The sequence below is a fragment of the Siniperca chuatsi genome, linkage group LG2 (genome assembly GCF_020085105.1).
Source record: "Siniperca chuatsi isolate FFG_IHB_CAS linkage group LG2, ASM2008510v1, whole genome shotgun sequence".
Classification (NCBI taxonomy): Eukaryota; Metazoa; Chordata; class Actinopteri; order Centrarchiformes; family Sinipercidae; genus Siniperca; species Siniperca chuatsi.
Window position 1 is genome coordinate 7,445,973 of NC_058043.1, and position 21,627 is coordinate 7,467,599.

Genomic DNA, 21,627 nt, shown 5'->3' on the forward strand with positions numbered 1-21,627 from the left:
TTTGCCATTTCATGATTTGTCATTTCAAAATTATAATGCTGATTACTGGCTGTTTCCTTTGTCTGTTTCCTTGTCTTAGTTATGGCCTTATTGTCCCTAGAAGAGCAAAACTGTATTGACTTTGTCAAGTTGGGAGGTTTTCCCCATTCACTTCAGTACACTCAGCTGCAGATTGGCTGATCAACACAAACAGGAAGCAGGAGGTTTGTCAATATGTTTTAATAAAATCAGGATGTCAGTGATTTTTTACTGAATAAAATCCCATAATTCAACAGGAACAATGTACAAGAGTGTGGAAAATATAAATAGCAAAGACTCATTTAACACTGCTGTACTTTCTGTATATGTTGAGGATATATTATGTAGAACCATGATTACAAAATGATATTTGGGTAATGATAAAATTATGTATAAACCAAAAGTTAATGCATGAATACTGTAAACATGAAGAACATATAATATAAGGTCAAGCTGAAAGGACTAAATGGAAAAGTACAGAGATAGACTGTCTGGATGATATTGCACAACATCACCAGAAAATAACAGGGAAAACATCTGAGTTAGTGGAAACATTGAAAGATGTTTGAAACAGTGTGTGTGTGTGTCAGCACTATATGCGCGATTAAAACCATTGGGACTCAGTATTATAGTCAGATAGCCAAGTTTGAGAAAAACAAGTCAAGGACATAGCAAGAGAAGTGTGGGAATAATAAAAAAAAACTTGTTAGAGAGCCAAGGTGTGAAAAGAATAGGCCGATTAAACTAAACTGATACGAGAAAACACAAATGGGTTCCCAGAACAGTGGTCAATGACCCGAGCACAGGGACATGTCAGGGGGAAACCAAGCACACGAACTTATCAGCCTATATTAAGGCATAGCACACGAATATATTGAAAAAAACATAGTAGTTATGTAACTATGAGAGGCCACACACACACACACACACACACACACACACACACACACACACACACACACACAGGGCAGTGATTTGGTATAAAACCACTATGTATCGTTCTTCAGTTGTGTCTCGAGATCGGCTCGGCTTATCGTATACTCTGTGAAGTGTTCAATAAATCTACTAAAGTGGACTGAAGTACTGTCTGCCTCTTATCTTTGTGTTACGTCTGACTAAAACGTTTATTTGAGTGACTAAAGAAAAATGTCCACAAGAGGAGAATTTTTAGAAAAATATTTGTCTCAAATCTTTTTATATTAAAGCACCATCAAACACAGTGGTCATCATTATATTAATCTTTAACAAAAAATATCATAAATCGATACTTACATTCAAATTACCCTGATAGAAAAAATTATTAGGCACTTTTTTTTTTACAGCAAAGGTAAAAAAATAATATGAAGGATGATACGAAAATCTAAAAAAGTCTAAAAGTCTAAAAAAAATTGTAAATATAACAATCAAATACACACACAGTGCGTGTGTGTGTGTGTGCGCGTGCGTGTGTGTGTTCAGACACCATCATTTGTCTTGTTGTCTTTTATCTCCATCCTGCTGATCAGTTCGGTCACCAACTTCTGCACGATGTGAGAGCTCTGCTGGCTGACGTCCAGGACGCCCTCATGGTTCACAATCTCTGTGTCCTCATAACTCTTCACCACCTGTCACAGATCAATCAGTCAATCAATCAATTATCTATCACACTGTCTGAGTCCTCGAAAATCTTCACCACCTGTCACAGATCAATCAGTCAATCAATCAATTATCTATCACACTGTCTGAGTCCTCGTAAATCTTCACCACCTGACAAAAATCAATCAATCAATCAAATAAACAATCAATCAGTCAGTTAATCAATGAATCTTAAGTGTAACGGGCAGTGAGTCAGTTAATCAATAAATTAAATCAGTATGTCTGTTAATTAATCAAGCAATTTATTAATTAATTAGTCAGTCAATCAATCAAACGGCTTGACCGCAAAAGGTTCCATCAATGCATTGATGTATTGATCGGTGTGTTTACCTTGTTGGTGATCAGAGAGAGGCCGAAGACTCTCAGACCGCAGTGAGTCGCCACGACGACCTCAGGAGCCGTACTCATGCCTGTAAATGAATAATACTTTTACTGTCAGTACTGACGCCACAATGGTGATGTCAGCCTGTCCACTTTGTGACACTGTTGTTCAGATCGTCATTAAACATATTGATCCCATTGAAACTTTAGATTTTAATGACCCCATGACCTTTCCTCAAGCTCTCATACAGCTTAAGTCACAGCTGAATCACTGTCAGTCACCAGCGGTGAAAAGTAACTAAGTACATTTACTCAAACTGTGTGTGTGTGTGTGTGTGTGTGTGTGTCTTACCAACAGCGTCCACTCCCACTAGATGCAACAGTCTGGCCTCAGCGATGGTCTCAAAGTTTGGCCCACTCACCATGGCATACACGCCCTCCTGAAGGTCTCTGGCCTCACCCAACTGCTTGCCGATCTCCATTGCTAGGGAACACAGGCCTTTGTCATAGCAACCTGACATGGCCGGGAAACGAGGCCCAAACCTGTAAACAATAAATAATAAACAACTGAAACAAAGCCCTCAACAGTAACACAACAAAGCACCAAACTTCAATACTTTGTTACTATGACAACGAGTTAACACAAGCAAGATTACGATATGATCACATTAAAACAACAGTGTGACAAATAGTTACACAAGAGACAAACAATGAATTTAAAAACAAATAAACAAGACAACGAGCTTCATCATAAACAACGACAAACAATGATAAACAACAATGACACAAACAACACATATACCAGGTATATAGCGGAGTTACTTGTCGTCGTTGGGTCCTATCAGCGGGTGCAGACCGACCAGTCCGGGGAAGTTGATGTGGTCTTTGATGATCATGATGTCACCAGGCTGGAAGCGGTCGGCCAATGAGCCGGCAGCGTTCGTCACGATCAGAGTCTCCACCCCCAACAGCTTGAAGACTCGAATTGGAAACGTTGCCTGACGAACAAACAGACAGACAGGTCTCTCATCTTAACCTCGGGAATCATTTAAAGAGTTTCCCCTCGGGGATCAATAAAGTATTTTTGATTCTGATTTGCCTCTCAAACATAAGAAGCTTCCTGTTGTGGTTTGTCGTTATGGAGATAGTTATTCTTCACGTGACGCAGAACGTTTGACATTTTTGTTCTCTAAATTGAAGGCAATGTCTTCTGATAATTAAATAATCTATCAATCAGATTACTTTCTGTGAATGGTTAGAGGTAGAACTTCCTCTAGGTCTGTGAACAAATCCTGCTTTCAAATATTCAAAAATTGGAAAAATCTCTCTAATAAATTGTGTTAGTTCAGTAGTTTTGTGTTGAAGGAGCCTCTATAGGGTGCCAACTAGAGCTCAGTAAAATATTCTCAGCATGGCACAAGAGAGAGAGTGTGTGTGTGTGTGTGTGTGGGGGGGGTTAGAGGGAAACAATAGCAGCATTTAACAGTCTGCTAAAAGGCTGCATGTGACTGAGCTCGTGCATGACCTGAGTTGGGTTCACAATTACAGACACACACACGTTTGTTTCACTATCCGACAGACATTGACAAAATGCTTTCCCTAGCCCCTAACCCTAACCTAAGTGTAACCTGAACCCTAAAACCAAGTCTTAACTGTCAAAAAGCAGTCTCTACCCGTGGGGATCTCAATTTATGTCCCCACAGTGACACAAGTCCCCATGGGTTAGTGTGCAATCAGCTTAAAGTCCCCACCAGGATATAAGAACATGAAACACGCACACACACACACAACACACACACACACACACACACACACACACACACACAGGTCATGATACAGGTTGAGTCTCATGCTGCTGATTACAAACAGTTATATTTGTGTTACACCAAGGTTGCGTGACTGAGGTGCTTTAATCAGCTGACACACAGTGTGTGTGTGTGTGTGTGTGTGTGTGTGTGTGTGTGTGTGTGTGTGTGTGTAGGTGTATAGTGTTTTCAATATGTAGAATTTATTTGTGTTTATTGTTTATTGTTCTGTAAACAGTTAAACATGTGAACCAGGTGAAAATACGGAAATGGTTCGTTCATGTGCATTCTTGTGGTCTGGAAAATGTGATACTGTTTACAGCTCTATCATCTGTTCTCAGAGCCAAAATGACCAGAAATAAGTTCTCAACCTTCGGGAAACACTGATGAGTGCTCCTGTGCTTTTGTCTTTGTGAGGGCTGAATTGAGTTTCAGAACTTGACAGTTAAAGTAAGGATTAGGTTAACAGGGTACCGATTTTGTGCTGCACTTCCATGAAGTTGGGGGACTCACAGGAAACGGGTTAAAAAAAGACACACTGTTCACACTGAAGCAGCAGAGGCCAAGGTATCCTGACTTCAGTCCCCCGAATGTGTCAAGCTCCAAAAACACTGGATCCTACATTTTTATACTTGTTTGCAGCCGACTAAGCATAGCTTAGCATAAAGACTGGAAACAGGTGGAAACAGCTAGCCTGGCTCTGTCCAACAGTTACAAAATCCACTTACCAGCACCTCTAAAGCTTGTTAATTAACACACTGTATTTTGTTTGTTTAATTCATTCAAAAACTAGAGTGCAAAAACAATAATTTGCCGTTTTATAGGGGGTTATGTGCCGAACCATTTCTTTGCCCAGTTTTCTGGAGTCTCTGCTGGTTGCCTGGTAAGAATAGTTTGGCACATAACCTTCATAAAATGGCAAATTGTCGTTTTAACACTTTTAACACTGTACAGATTAAACAAATGAGATATAACGTGTTAATTAGTGAGCTTTAGAGGTGCTGGTGGGTAGATTTTGTTACCTTTGGACAGAGACAGGCTAATTGTTTCCCCTTGTTTCCAGTCTTTGGCTGGCTGCTGGTGGTAGCGTCATAGTTACCGTACACACATGAAAGTGATATCACAGGCAAAAAGGGGAATAAGTTTATTTCCCAAAATGTTGAACTATTCCTTTAAGGTTAGTGATACAACGAGTGTGTGTACCTTGCAGAGTGAGTGTCCTTCATACATGTGGAAGCGACCCTGCATGCACACACATATCTTCCCCTTCAGCTCCCCGAAAACCAGCCGACCTGCATGACCCTGCACTGCAACACACACACACAGAGTCAGGATTACGGTGAGAGGCAGGTATAGTGCTGGTAATTAACCCACAGTTAACATGTAAATCTACATGTAAACCAGACCTTCTCTTTCTGTGGAGCTATGCTAGCAGTTTCCCCCTGCTTCCAGTCTTTGTGCTAAGCTAGGCTAAACAAACCTGACAGTTACTATTCATGCATGTTGTAATCAGACAGACAATCTTGGCTTTTCTTCCTTTTCCTTGCTAGTTCATGTTCAGTTTCATCTTTTAATTGTACCTGTAATGCTGGGCACATACATTGTGTGGATTAAGCCAGATTTTAATTTGTATTGCTCGCCACGGACCGATTTTATAATCACGATAAATTTCCCCCAAAATAGCTGTTGTTTGACGTTCAGTTTGAGGGGGCTGATGAATAATTGCCATAAATTTTATTTGTTCAGCAGAAAACAGTAGGCTTTAATTGTACATTTGCACTCTGTAGGTCCTTTACATGAATTTAACAGTTGTATACAAAGTGCTGAACTTATATATGAAAACACTGACTGTTAATCAATAAATGCAACTTTAAAATATCTTCAAATATGAGACTTTAATTAAAAACGTTAATGTTAATGTGGTTTGAGTTTAGTAGTTAATCAAATTGTAAAATATATGCGAATAAATATGTGGTGAACAGGTCTATACTGTCAGCTTTGAATTAGAATCATTACTCAGTCAGTAATAAAGTCACTCACCATATATTATTTAATATTGTTAGTATTAAAATAAACTGCATATCCAGAGTACCTGTGGTTTCTGGGAAGCCGGGTATGTCAGAATAAGCAAAGGAGTCCTGACTATTGAGGGTGTCAGCGAGCATGCCCAGTCCGGACCCGCAGATGATCGCCACCTGGGGGCGGTGCTTCGTCCGAGTCCTCAACCAATCAGCTGTCTTCTCGTATTCCTCATGACTGCAGACAGAAAAAAGAGAAGACAGGAGGGTTTTTATTTTTAATTATTTTATTTATTATTAAGTGTGAATTCACTTTGCCTCCAGCCCAGACAGTCCGATCTGATCACGTGGTGCATCATCATCATCACCATCATCATCATCATCACAGGAGATAAATGTGTGAACTGTGAAGTGGAGGAAAAATAACATGCTCTTTTTCACCGGGACTGCTTGTTAAGTGGTGGAGCATCACGCTGCTGCCAGTGTTGCTGTTTCTCTCTATGTGGGTCTTCTCAGGTCCACCACATTCTGGATCAGGTCTAATTAGCCTCAGGTTTATTCAGACCGGATCGCTTGGAGAGTACGTTAATATCATATATTAACATCTGGTAAAAACTTCGTTCACATATCCAAAGAATGTAGCTGAGGTCTAATTAATCAATTTAACCCGTATCCCCCTCCTTCACTGGATCACACTGGATCCTACATTTTCCATAATGCAACGCAATCTTTAATTAGACCCCCTGCCTCTAAACACCCCAGGATGAAGCTATCGATGCAGCAGTCGGCTAACCTACCTTAGCATAAAGACTGGAAACAGCTAGCCTGGCTCTTTCCAAAGGTAACAAAACCCACCTACCAGCATCTCTCTCTAAAACATTATATCTAATTAATAAGTACAAAAACTGAAGTATAAAAACTGTAAATTTGCCGTTTTACTGGGGGTTATGGGCTAGACTATTTCTTGGCTCGGACCAATAACTTCCTGGAGTCTCCACTGGTTGCCTGGCAACTGCCCAGAGTCTTGGGTAATATCGTCCAATCACCGAGGTTAAAATTCTGTCACGTGCGTCGCTAGCGACGGTTGGAAGCTAATGATGACGCTGTTTAGAAAACTGATTTTACAATCTGCGGTTTAAATCAATTCACTTTTAATTTCTGGGTCAGTTTGAACTATCGGTAGAAAGAAAATAGTTCCTACATGAAACTGCTCGCAACAAATCCGTGGATTATCTTGAGTAACCGGGTCATGATTTCTGGAAAGAGAAGTTGCTTTTTCAAATGTATTTTTGGGCGCTTTGAGCACAAGCCGAGTGCCATATAGTCCCATTATATTAAAACAAATACATACTTATATTTCCAAAACTCGGCGAGCCACACCAAAACAATCTAGATGGATAAATCTGATATTTTGACTTTCTTCCCTTGTGGGCTGTTGCCGTTTGGGGATGTCTCTGTCTCCTGTAATGTAAATGTGTTACAGAAATTATAGCTAAATATGAGGATGAACATGTTAGGCTACTAACTGAATTTCAAAATTCACCTTTTACCAAATATTTATCATTATTTTTTTTTCTGAAAATCTGAAACAACAAGAAATGCAGACATTGTTGTGATAAAACAGACAGTGGTGGAAAGTACATTTACTCCAGCACTGTACATAACCACAAGTCTTAGGTACTTTAGTATTTCCATTTTCTACTACTTTATACTTCTACTCCACTACATTTCAGAGAGAAATATTGTACTTTACTCCACTTTAATGATTTTTAAGCTTTAGTTACTAGTTACTTGAAGATAAGACTTTTTTGATCCCTGGAGGTAAATTTACAAGCTACCAAGCAATATAGAAAGTAATTAAAATGCATAAATAATTATAATATAATATACATTATTCTAAATTCATTCTGTATAATGAGTACTTTTCCTTTTTTTTACAGTCAACATTAAGGTAAAGAAACCAAGACCAACACGTACTTTAAATATGTATTTTTATTGAGAGAAAAATGCTCGCCCACCAATCCATAAGCCATTAATTAAAAAAAAAAACCTGCACAAAAGTGTCAGAACTGACTGCAGAAGCCACGGTGCGAGTCCTCCGAGTGAATTTCCTGCAGCTCCCCTCGTCTCCATCTTCCTGCATCGCCTAAAGTCATAAAGAAAACTTGCTGTAAGTATTTTTAACTGCAGGGTATCCATATTAATATGAGCCTGACCATCCCTGAGATGGCGAGAAGTGAGTGGCAGCCATGCAGCTGTTGTTAAGGGACGCTATTGGATGTTTTGTATAGAGAGATGCTTGCCTGTGGGTTTGGCATTAGGTCTGCTCTGGCTTGGATGCAAAGTTGACTGTTTGAAGTTCGTCCACCTTTAGAAGAGTTTCAAACTCATGCAATGACCCATATTACCCACCATTATATTGTGCAACTGAAATAAGCAGATTTATAAAATGCTACGTAGGACTCATTACCCACTCCCACAAACATCTAGCGTTGTTGCTCAGTAATAGTCACACTGCACCCCGTAATAACAGAGTAGTTAACAAATACAAACAGTGAATTATTACTCTGGTTGTTACCTCCTTATTTCATTAACTCACATCTCGTTCCCTTGTACCTATGGATGTACCAAAGTACTGTACTGGTACGCCGTCTGTACAAAATAAATACACTGTAAATTGGAAAGACTTAACGTAGGCTTCGCTGTTCGTTGCGGGACGTAATCTAAAGCAAACTGACATAACGTTTCTCAATATGTAGCCTAGCTAGTTAGCTAACGTCAAGAAGGGTACCACACTTAACTCCTAAAAGTTCTGAGCTCCCTAACGTAAGACTGACACCACATTTCACTGCACTAAAACTTTTCTGTCAACTCGTCAAGACATTTGAGTTAGGCTTTTAAATTCACGCAGCAAGCAAAGTAACACAAAATAACCAAAATAATGCCGATTTTTTTTACCTTCAACCGTTCCTTCCACGAGCGCAGGAACGCCTTCCTGAAAATAATGACGTCGAATCCAAAAATCGTAGTGTGGGCGGGGCTTGACCGTACAACCTTTACCTCTTCACAGCGTCCGCAACATCAGCGAGTGACAGAAGCGCCGTTTACGTACCGTCAACCGTTAACTCTTCCTTGGCCTGTGATTGGCTGGATGGCCATTCAATCAATCTAACTTGACCAATAGGTTTTCGTGTATGGGGAACTCATTATCATAAGTACTTTGGTCAGATTACTTTCGGTTCATCTCAGGAAAAAGTGTGTGGGATGGGATCTCGTTTTTGTGAAAATCAGGTACTCGAGAGACTTTATTGGTTTCCAGGTCTTTAATACTCATCTGCAGATTATTGATTGTATCCTCCGCGGATGAAATGCCTCGTTCAAGCGGCCAGTGCTTGTTTAAGTGCGCTTGATTTTGTGATATCAATGGCGCAGTTAATGTAAATAATAAAATGATGAAAGTCCTGTAGAGGGAGGTGATAGCTTTCATAATGTCTGCACTGGTCAAATATATTAGTTCCAGTTCTGTTGTTTTAACTTTGCCCTTTTATATTTGTTTCCTCAAAACTTGAGATTAGTTTAATTAAACTTTATAAGGGTCTCTGGGTGATTAACTATAAATTATCACATAACTGATAACAGAGCACTCCCATCACCACCCAGAAGTCATAAAACATATTTGTTATAATAAAGACACATAATAAAGGTGTTTTCTTACCTGATTTGTTTTTGGCAGTGCATGATGGATGAATGACAGACGACTGATGATGATGAGGATGATGAAGAATATAAAGCAGACTGGTGTGTGTGTGTGTTTCTGTATTAGCAGCCTCTATCACTTATGGAGGAACAGTCAGAGTGCTGCCAGTTGATACCGATGGGCTTACATAGCCACCAGTCACATGCTCCTGGTTGGTCAACAGACCATTCTTTCATCAGCAGCAGCCAATGGGGCTACAGTGCTGTAGAAACGTGTGTATGTGTCAGTGGCGGCTGACCAATAGAGGGCGCCGCCCTTCAAGGGGCCTTGAGCTACTAAAAACCCATTACTACGACTACTACTAATAATAAATTAAACACATTGTCAATATTTGTGTGTTTGAAATATCGAATTCACCCAGTAATATGTGTAAAATATGAGAAAATCATCTGCGAAAAATATATGCACGTCTCCTCCGACTGTCTGCGCGTCTCAACAGCTCTGGGGCGATGGAGGAATCGCCCACGAGAGGCGGGTCTGAGTAGCAGTTTAGCCAAAGATATGAACGTATGACATGTATTTAGCCAATCCGCGTCCTCAACTCTAATCCGAAAATTATTTTATCGCCCCAAGCGAGCCACTGCTAGTAGGCCAGGACCTTCTCTTAAAGGGACAGTTCACCCCCAAATCAAAAACTTTCTACCAATACTATCAGAAAGAAAGAAAATAGTTCCTACATTAAACTGCTCACAACAAATCTGTGGATCATCTTGAGTAACCGGGTCCTGATTTCTGGAAAGAGACGTTGCTGTTGAGTTTTTTCAAATGTATTTTTTGGCGCTTTGAGCACCACAAGCCGAGTGCCATATAGTCCCATTATATTAAAAAAATGCAGACATCTCTACGGCCGATATTTCCAAAACTCGCCATCTCACACCAAAACAATCTAGATGGATAAATAGCACTGCGGGTAAGAAAGATATGTACTTTTGATTTTGGGGTGAACCTTATTTTTTAGCTGGGCTCACAGGTTTAAAATCCTAACCAACTGAAATCGTGTTGCATCACACACATAAGGAGAAACTTTACAGATGTTCTTCTCTCTAATCTCAAACATGCACACACTACAAGATTCAAAAATAATGGCGTATCACACACTACAGGATATTATTAAGATTATCATGCCAGAGGGAGCAATGCACCACCTCACATGATCTTGTGATCTCACGGGGAAGCAGACGTAATCAAAAAATAGAGACGGAGGTGGTGCAACAACTTGCTTTGGTAACATTAATGATTTAAAGTGAGAAGAAATAAAAGCAGAAGCCAGAGTCTGGATGAGGAAATGGTTCGGGAGACGCGGTCAGCACCTGTTGTCAAGTCTTCAGAGAGAACTGGAGGTGAGATTTTAACTGTCAGTTTTAATATATGTCAACAGTAGCCAGTATGCTAGCTAACTTTAGCCTCAAGGGCTAGAATGTTTACCGTTGCTTGGCAACACCGCCAGCGTCACCGTCTCCTTGCAGACTTGTCTCTCTCATTGGCTATTGTGGTCCCGTTCAGAAAGTACTGATGTAATCATCCAGATTTTAACTCCTTAATATCAAACGTGTTTGAAATTATTAGTTTAGAACCAGATTTCAGGAGGGGTGGATCGGGGATAAATCAAAAACTCCTGTAGTGTGAGCCAAGCTTTATACAGTCCATGGTCAGGACCTCTACAGGCGCCATTTTAACTACATGACAATGGCAAGTGCGATCACTAACTTACTCCACCAAGACCCAACCTTAACTTAGTAAATTCTCTCCTCCAAGATCCGTTTGTGAGGAGAACTTTGGCGGAGAAACTACAGGTGAAAGAGCTGGGCCCAGATCAACCTGACCTCGCAGTCAGACAGCGAGAAAGGGAAGCAGCGTATGTGAGGCTTTTCTTCGAGCTGGTAACGTTACACCAGAAAGGCCTGGCTAGCTAGATGCGGTCATGCTAATGCCTTATTTTGCTTTCCATGCTTGCTTTTTTGCTAAGCTACATCGACACCAACAGCGTTTGTGATGTGATGTTTTTGTGAACACCCGAAACACCCGCGGCTGCGACGCCAAGATAAAGTCTCTCTTCCAGGTGTTTAATACTCGTCTGCAGATTATGTATTGTAGGCCAATCTTCCGCGGATGAAATGTGTTTTAACAATATTTATTGTGCTATTATATTCAATAATGACAATTCATTAGTTAGAACATTTCAGCTTTACATGCTTTTTCAGAATTGTGTAACCAGATTTGTTTACTTCTCTAGCATGGGCTGCACAGATGTCAGTCCTGTATGTATGTGCTTTGGTCATGCTAATTTATATACAGTGGTGTGGTTTTTGCCCCCTTCCTGATTTCTCTTTTTTTTTGCATGTTTGTCAAACTTAAATGTTTCAGATCATCAAACAAATTTAAATATTAGTCAAAGATAACACAAGTAAACACAAAATGCAGTTTTTAAATGAAGGTTGTTATTATTAAGGGAAAACAAAATCCAAACCTACATGGCCCTGTGTGAAAAAGTGATTGCCCCACCTGTTAAAATCATAACTGTGGTTTATCACACCTGAGTTCAATTTCTCTAGCCACACCCAGGCCTGATTACTGCCACACCTGTTCTCAATCAAGAAATCATTTAAATAGGACCTGCCTGACAAAGTGAAGTAGACCCAAAGATCTTCAAAAGCTAGACATCATGCCGAGATCCAAAGAAATTCAGGAACAAATGAGAAAGAAATTGAGATCTATCAGTCTGGAAAAGGTTATAAAGCCATTTCTAAAGCTTTGGGACTCCAGCAAACCACAGTGACAACCATTATCCACAAATGGCGAAAACATGGAACAGTGGTGAACCTTCCCAGGAGTGGCCAGCCGACCAAAATTACCCAGAGAGTGCAGCAACGACTCATCCAAGAGGTCACAATAGACCCCACAACAACATCCAAAGAACTGCAGGCCTCACTTGCCTCAGTTAAAGTCAGTGTTCATGACTCCACCATAAGAAAGAGACTGGGCAAAAATGGCCTGCATGGCAGAGTTCCAAGACGAAAACCACTGCTGAGCAAAAAGAACATTAAGGCTCGTCTCATTTTTGCCAGAACCATGAATTCTGCTGTCTACCAAAAACTCCTGAAGGAGAATGTCCGGCCATCTGTTCGTGACCTCAAGCTGAAGCGAACTCGGGTTCTGCAGCAGGACAATGATCCAAAACACACCAGCAAGTCCACCTCTGAATGGCTGAAGAAAAACAAAATGAAGACTTTGGAGTGGCCTAGTCAAAGTCCTGACCTGAATCCTATTAAGATGCTGTGGCATGACCTTAAAAAGGTAGTTTATGCTCTAAAACCCTCCAATGTGGCTGAATTACAACAATTCTGCAAAGATGAGTGGGCCAAAATTCCTCCACAGCGCTGTAAAAGACTCATTGCAAGTTATCGCAAATGCTTGATTGCAGTTGTTGCTGCTAAGGGTGGCCCAACCAGTTATTAGGTTTAGGGGGCAATCACTTTTTCACATAGGGCCATGTAGGTTTGAATTTTGTTTTCCATTAATAATAACAACCTTTATTTAAAAACTGCATTTTGTGTTTACTTGTGTTTATCTTTGACTAATATTTAAATTTGATGATCTGAAACATTTAAGTATGACAAACATGCAAAAAAATAAGAAATCAGGAAGGGGGCAAACACTTTTTCACACCACTGTAGCTGCTGTATTATGTTAGTTTTTAGTCCTCGGATGACAATGCAAGCCTTGAGAAAGGTTTGTTTTCTGCTCCAGCCTACCGGTTGAGCTGCTGCAGTGCTGTGCAAACATGCCTGCTATAGGAGAAGAATTTAGTTTAAAGCCAAAGTAGACCCATTTCTCGACTTGTTCTTATGCCAAATCACTTGCAGAAGTACAAGTAGAAGACATATGCATAATAAATCCCTGGACTGTGTGCCATGAGAAAATGGCAAAAGGATTTGTTTTTATTGCACTCCATCAATTAATATTTTACGATTTGGTAGCACATAATTGAGAAAAACGTTGTATTATTATTATTATTATTATTATTATGTACTGTAGGATGTCATTATTTGTCAACCATTCAGCTCTATTTACCATACTGTAGCCTGTAGGTACCCGGTATTTACAAAAATACTTACAGTAGGCAATACTTTATTTGTCCATTCCTCTAAAATTCCCAATTATTACTGCCTTGTTCACCATAGTCTGAATTTCTTCTGTTGTATCTACATTTAAGTACCAGTAGGAACTGCTAAGTATTTTATTTGTACACATTCATACGGGGAAGTTACACCCAGTATGAAATTACATGGTAAATGACGGCAAGTTACACTCTAAAACGTGGGCTGTATTATGAAGTGTTATAAACCCTTCATTTTTGTTAACTCACTCTAACTCTGATCCTATGGCTCAACACACACACACACACACACACACACACACACACACGTGACTGGATCGTGAACGCCAAAACACACACACACACACACACAATTAGAATTTTTATTAAATATTTAAATACATTAAAGTGCTGCTACTGCCACCTAGAGGCTGCAGTGTTCATTACAGCCACAATATGAATGTGTTATTTTGGTCACTCAGACAATGACAGCTAAATTAGCACCAAACCATTAGGTTTCCTATATAATGGGGTTTTCTTTTTTTATGACACGGCATTAGGACTGCACCATTTGAGGGAATTTTCTATATATTAAACTCACAAACATTCAGAGAATACTCTCAGAGAGCTCCTAACTTAGCCGAAACATTTCTAGCAAGGAGTCCTAGCTTAGGAGTGATTTAGGAAAACTCTGCGAGCAAGCAAGGAAGGGACAGAAGCTTTTACCTTAGTGAGGAGGTGTGGTTGACCCAGTCGCTAGGTATGAGGCACCATGTCATTGGTTGAACAAGAAAATATAGAAATAAAAGTGCACTCTTAATGATAGAATGGACAGTGAAATTGATAGGGCTAATCACAGAATTTAGTCTCTATTAAGAAATGGTGTAAATGGTGTAATTATGAATACTATTAATGAACATCTCAGTTTAATAAGTTGTAAGCCATACTTTAAAAGTAGCCTAAATGTTTGAAAACGCAGGCTTACTTGCACAGTAGCTTATTCACATGCTGATATTTGTTTTGATTATTTCCTCATGTTTATTTACCATGCTGGTCATTGTAGTTACTTAATCTATTTGATATTAACGGTTTCTGTGTAGCAACCGGCTGGAACATAATGTCCTTCAAAAAGCTGTCTCAGGTCACTCTCAGTCGCCTATCCTGGCATCACGTGTTGAGCCTGGCCATTTTGCAACAATGTCCAAGATCTTTTAGTCCGCTCTGAAAACAATTTGAGCATTGATGCTGTGGTATCTCTTTCTGTTGACAGAAATGCCTCTCATTTTCTGATGGATGATAATGAGATGCATTATTGCACCATCACCAATGCAATTACACCACCAATGCAATCAACACCGGGGAAGCCCGCCATGTCCATGAATGCCCTTTTGTGAGCCTGCAAGCTGTGGACATCCAGTGGAAATGAAATGAACCGCGTCACAATATGAGACTGAAGGTTGCAACAGACCCAAGTCATCACTGCTGCATTGTTGCATTTGTCCAGTTGCCAAATATCTTAGTGTTGTGATCACCTTCATTTCTGGCATTATTGCGTTGGGTGGGAGAAACATTATCCCTGCATGATCTAATCTGTAGCGTTTCATTAACTCACTGTCATTCAGCGTTTGGAGAATATTTACTTACCTCTTTGTCTTTTCTCCTCTGCTTGAGAAACTCTTAAGCCTCTTAAAAGTCCTCCTCCCTACTCTTAACAATTTTTCACCTTAAGAGCTCTCTTAAGGGCTAAGATGCTTTGTGAATAACCTTTGTCTTTACCAGGATCTAGTCTTAACTGTAAGGGGAAATTCTTAGAAACTTTGCAACTCTTGTACTGGGAAGCTTTATGAACATGGCCCCTGGACCACTGGATCACTTCAACCCACATTTTTAGAAATATATATTAGTTGTATACTTAAATTTCAAAATTTTGTGAAAGACTCTTATTCTCTCTCTTGCCAAGAGTAAGATTATAAGAACAATACGACTCTCACATGGTGAATATGAAGCTACAGCCTGCAGCTGCTTAGCATAGATACTGGAAACACGGGGAAACAGTTAGCCTCGCGCTGTCATACACTAACAAAATCCATCTACCAGCACCTCTAAAGCTCACTAATTAACTTGTTATATATCTCATTTGTTTAATCCTTACAAAAATGCAAGTGAAAAAACAACAATTTGCAGTTTTCTGGGGCATTATGTGCTGGTTTATTTCTTGTCTGGGACCAGTAATGTCCTGGTGTTGTCACCTTTTTCCTGGCAACTACTCTGAGACTTGTTGGGGTAAATAACTGATATGTGAATAATTGGTACACTGGTCAGTAATTGCCTATTCAGTTAGTGATTCAAAATTTACTTATAGCTCCAAATGAGGCTTAATAATGACTTTTGTGATCAATTAATGTGCAGCACATTTACATGTAGTTTTATTCTTTCATACTACAGCATGATTAGAAAGGTTTCTAAATCAGTCAAGTTAAATTTGTTTACCTGAACCTCAGGTCCAGACTTAGACTCAGAGCTGGATTCAGCCAGCTGGAGCTGAGATGTGGCGGTTTAACGAGCAGCAGCTCGTCTGTCGGTTCTGTTTTAATATAAACTTTACATCGAGTCTCATGACCGCTAACGAGGCTCGTGTGGGTCGAGGGCCAGAGCTGTACTAGAACAAGAGGGACCATGTAAACTGTCAGGAAGTGAGCTGTTATTGTTACATCTTCGCAGTCTGTTTGCAGAGTCCATCAAACTGAAAACCTGAAACCTCAGTACACCTCCACCTGCAGAGAGCTGATTTTAAAACAAACAACACATTTCTGCACCAGAAATAAACCCAAAATCCACTCATCAAAACTACAAAACCCAAAGATCTGTCTAAAATACAAATCTGAATGAAAAACTCACAGGTCACATTTATGAGACACAAGGTTTCATGTGACACTGATGATGTTTCTCCTGTCTGAAAATAAAACAGAATAATCTGTCTGTCTCTGTTCTTTAAGTCTCTTGTCTTTTAGTTTGACACGGGCCACCGTGTTTGTGTGAGTGATTTAACAGGAGCCATGTGGAAGCTGGTTAGCAGGTTAATGAGCAGAGCACAGCTGGTGGTTAGAGACAGACAGACAGTCTTTAACAGCAAAACTAGGAATAGATTCATCCAGTTAAGTGTTTGTTATCATTATATATAAAACTTATATATAACTATACAAAATAATGGACTTTATTTAGGCAACATTTTTATAGCTATGCTAGCGGCTCTATGGATGGCAATGTTGGTCGGTCCACCACTTTGGTCCAGACTGAAATATCTAAACAACTGTTGGATGGACTGCTATGAAATTTGGTACAAAGATCTCTGGTCCCCAGAGGATGAATCCTAATGACTTTGATCCCCTGACTCTTCCTCTGGCGCCACCATGAGGTTAACATTTGCATATGCATGGCCATGAAATCTGGTACAGAAATTCATGTTCCCCTCAGGATGAATTGTAATAACGTCGTTGATCCCTTAACTTTTCCTCTAGCGCCATCATCAGGTCAAAATTTCAATTTGTCCAAAACTTTGATTTATGACAAAATACCAGCAAAACTAAGGACATTCCCATCCTCCCTCCTGCCATAGCTCATGTTTACTGCTGATTAGAAAATGATAGCATGCTAACACACTAAAGCACCACTGTTGCCTAAGTACAGCCTCACAGAGCTGCTAGCATGGCTGAAGACTCTTAGTCTGAGACTGTCCAGCAAATGCTCCAAACGAGCAAAGGAGGAAGTCAGGTGACGTTGTTATAGAGCGACAAAGTCTTCGTTAGGAGTGGATGGAACAAAACAAAACACCGGCCTTTAACACAGACAGCTGTTCGTTTCACGTTTCAAACCGCGAGTCATTGTTGGGTTTTTTAAGCATGACCATATTTGCTCCATAACCTTAACCATGTGTTTATTATTGTAACCATGATGATGAAGGTATCCTAACCATAACAAAGTCAGTATTTCTGTATTCAACTTCTATATTTCGTTCAAGAGGGCATGGAAAACCTGCATATTTTGTCGTTTAATTTAAAGGATGTCTTGTTGATATTTTAAAAAAGTGAATCAAAAGACTGAACTGTGAAAGTACTACTAGTTTAAAGGAACTAAAACAGAGTTTTGGACGATGTTGGAAACAGGGAACAGGAAAGGACCCAAATGCAGACAGAAGAGGCAGCATGATGATTAAGTGATTTAATAGAGCTTACTAGCAGGTACAGGTAGGCAGACAGGTACCAAACAGGTAACAGGCAGATACAAGTCCAACATCAGAGAAGCCAAAACCAACATAGCAACTGGGACAAACCAACAAAGAACAAAGGAAGGACACAGACATACATACACTTACACAGGTGAAACCAATGACACAGGTGTAAACACTCGAAGCAATCAACGACAGGAAGCAAAGCTAACAGACACAAGAGGGAGGGAGAATATTATAAAATAAAACAGGAAATAACATGACAAAACCCCACATTTGTGTTTGGTGCTATTTAGCAAATATTAGCATGCTAACACGCTAAGCTAAGTTGATATTGGTGGTACCACACTGATGAGAACAATGATGTTTAAGCTGTACAGAAATGAAAACTAGTTCTTTACAAATTACAAACATTTCATGCCTAAATGTTAAAAAATATACTGTATTTCTAACATCTTTAGGGTCAATTTTCACATTGTTACTCACTAAACACTATATATAATATCATAATGTCTCATTAGTGAATTAAAGGATAGTCTTAAAACAATAGTCAGGTGCTATTAACAGTGAAACAGATTTTGCTGGCTATATTCCTCCAGCCTAGCCTAGACGTTAAAAGATGGTTTCCTAATGTGCTTTCATTGACATCCACAAAATTCTCATAATTCTGGGATTTTTATTAGTTTTTTTATGAGCCTAATCCTTCTTTCATCAGGTGGAGATTTCCTTTAAAGGTCGGATCACATTTACAGTCAACTTCAATTTAAATTTCACCTTCAAGCGTATTATTATGCTGTAGGAAATTTGTTTTGCAGCCAGCCATTGAACACACAAATCACTCTGATGACAATAAACACCAACGAACTTTAGTCAAAAACATAAAACCAATGTCATTTTAAAAAAAGTTGCTGTTCAGTCTGTGTGGAGCTCTGTTAGTTTTATATTACAGATAAATTTGTGTCTTTTGATGACACAGTCATAAGGTTTAGTAGGACGCGTGTCTAAAGTGTGTAAAATCTTGAACACGTCAGAGAATATTTCAGATTCTCGTGAAACAGACTCACATGTCTGTTTGATGCTTTTGCTCCACAAACTGATGAAGGAAGGTTTTATTTTGTTTCTGACTCTGCGTGAAACTGAAGTTTTGTACCCCCCGAGCGTGTTTTTTCTTTCAGTGTCCTTTGAATTTTAAGTGAAAAGTGTTTTTTGTCCTGCACCAAATTTAGCCACCATGAGAAAAATCGTCAGCAGGAGTAAAGACACACTGTGTGTTGTGTACTTAAATATTGACGTCTCCACGTGAGTTTTCATTCCTCACGAGTGTTTTGTTAACGTTGAGCAGGTCGTCACTGATTTGAATTAATTAGTCCCAGAAATATGTGTGTGTTTTTATAGTGTGAGTGTGACAGAAGCGTCCAGGGATGGGTCAAAGGTCAAAGCTCAGGGGTCGCGATATTACAGAGTGTCAAAAATGTCCATTTCATCCAAATTGTGTCACTGATGATCAGGGTCTGTGTGTGTGTGTGTGTGTGTGTGTGTGTGTGTGTGTGTGCGTGTGTGTGTCATGTGGACAGCCAACACTAATCAGAGAGACACTGCTGTGAATCATGTGACAGAGAGGCTGGTCACTGAGAGATATTAGAGGCCATTTAGGGTGAAAACATTGAAATATGGGACACACGCACTGACATGTGCACACACACACACTGGCAAGGTTTCTGCCGCGCTGTGTTATGTCTTCCTCCTGTTTCGATTCCTTGAAGTACTCATTATGCCGAATGGCCCATTTCAGAATAGTCTATATTATTGGATTATAATAAGTGATGCATTAATGTGTTCATCACTTTAATTTTGCAGCTGGTAGTAGCTCATTTTAATTACTCTATATTTATTTTATATATTACTTTACATACAGCTGGGTAGCTTGTGAATTTCCCCCTGGGGATCAATAAAGCCTTATTGATATAATAATATCATAATTTATTTATTGATAATATTTTGTATTGTTAATCTGAATCTACCTGTATTCCAAGAAAGACTTTTGGATTATTATTTGGAAAATTTTGGATTACCTTCACGGTTAGATGTGATCGTGGTAGCTCGATACATGCTCAGGCGAAGAGGACTAAACAGGAGCAGCATAATAACAGGTCGCAGTGTTCACAATCAACGAATCAAAAGGCTTTGGGCTGAGCTTAATCGTGCAGTTTTATACCATTACAACTATTTTCTTGACTTTTAACAAGGTCTGTGGATTATCTTGAATAACTGGGTCATGATTTCTGGAAAGAGACGTTGCTGTTGAGTTTTTCAAATGTATTTTTTTGGTGCTTTGAGCACCACGAGCCGAGTTCAATTCCAAATTTGGATACATGGTTCATAAAGAGAACAGAGCAAAACCAGTAGAGTCTGACTGTGGCTGTGGCGGGGCGTTCCTGTAGCACACGGGAACGCCCACAGCTCTGATTGGCTCGTGTGGTACAAGAATGGCCACTTTTTCTTTTTCTCTACTTTGCATCCTTTTTGGCCAAAAAGGGACATTTTTTGGACATTTTCCACTGAAACAACTTTTCTGCAGATGTATTTATGTGCAAAAGATAAATAAATTCTATAAATTTTTTTTTAATTTTCAAAACTTTACAATGTCAGCATGTAATACCTGTGGTACACTGATGCATCATGTTGAACAAGGCAAAATTATATCCCTTCAATATCTTAACTTTTTGCCTCTTAGGACTTGAGGATATGCAATACTCTTTACAGCACAGTACATAAAATAAAGCATCGCCTAGCGTAAATTATGTGTGAATGGCATTTTTCTAAACAAAATGAGAAGGTCTAAGGATGCTAGACAGTTAACCACAGTCAAGTTATGTGGTCTGTTGTCTGTTTCAGTTACAATATTTCTACTTACCAACCAAAGCGCAGGGCTGGATTGATGTTCTGTTTGTCTAAGAGAGGAACCAATATGTTAATGTTGTCTGTGTCAGTGTGTGCAAACTGACAGTGGGTTCAAACCGTAGACTGTAAAGGTTCAAACTAGCAGGTCTACAACAACACAACACAATGCAGTAAGTTAAATGGCACAATTCTGCTCTGACAGGTCGTCTGGCTGTGAGTTGCATATATAGAATAAATATATAAATATATATATATATATATATATATATATATATATATATATATATATATATATATATATATATATATATATATATATATATGAATATATATAAGATAAAGCATCTATACTGTAGTGCTTGCATTACATAAGTGGATCATTGCTGTTAAATATTAGCAGCATCATATGATCAAAGGCAATGTGTAAATCAAGGTTTAATTCAAGCTCACTCATAAATAAAGATTGTTAATGATAAAGTTTGCTTAGTGTGTGTCACCTTTGGTTTATAATTTACAGGTAGCCTATATGCACATTCAACAACAAACTAGCCCGACTGTCAGATCCAACCCATCAAGTATAAAGATTAAAGCTAGCCAAAGATCGGTTAACTAGTGGTTCTTTTGTCAGTCAACTTGGCTAAAGCTAGAAATAGCATTGTGGCTAATATTAGCTAGCCTTTTCGGCTCATGTTTAAATTCTGTATGAGTTAGAAACCACTTTTACTGTAATATTAAAACACCAAACCTGTGTTTCTACCGTTCAAAACATTAGCAGGTAGGAGAGGCTCACTGCTACTTATCAGAAAAGACTTGAGAACAAACTGGCCGTTCCCATTTTGGAAAACCAATGA

The 21,627-nt window shown here is 39.3% G+C and overlaps 1 protein-coding gene across 7 annotated transcripts; it reads right to left on the minus strand.

Moving 5' to 3' along the window:
- Window positions 1-203: 203 nt before the first annotated feature.
- pnp4a (purine nucleoside phosphorylase 4a) lies at window positions 204-9,668 on the minus strand. Of its 7 annotated transcripts, none has more exons than XM_044172120.1 (8): window positions 9,513-9,646; window positions 7,848-7,943; window positions 5,872-6,035; window positions 4,983-5,086; window positions 2,797-2,972; window positions 2,327-2,517; window positions 1,984-2,063; window positions 204-1,622 (listed from the first exon to the last, which is right to left on the minus strand). In XM_044172120.1, the coding sequence occupies exons 1-8, from the start codon at window positions 9,533-9,535 to the stop codon at window positions 1,473-1,475; spliced, it is 984 nt and encodes a 327-aa protein (XP_044028055.1). In that variant the 5' UTR covers window positions 9,536-9,646; the 3' UTR covers window positions 204-1,472. The 7 variants fall into 7 exon arrangements, with proteins under 7 accessions (XP_044028055.1, XP_044028064.1, XP_044028073.1 ...); XM_044172129.1 differs by having other exon boundaries at window positions 7,872-7,943; window positions 9,513-9,645; XM_044172138.1 differs by lacking the exon at window positions 9,513-9,646 and adding an exon at window positions 8,756-9,331.
- Window positions 9,669-21,627: the final 11,959 nt, after the last annotated feature.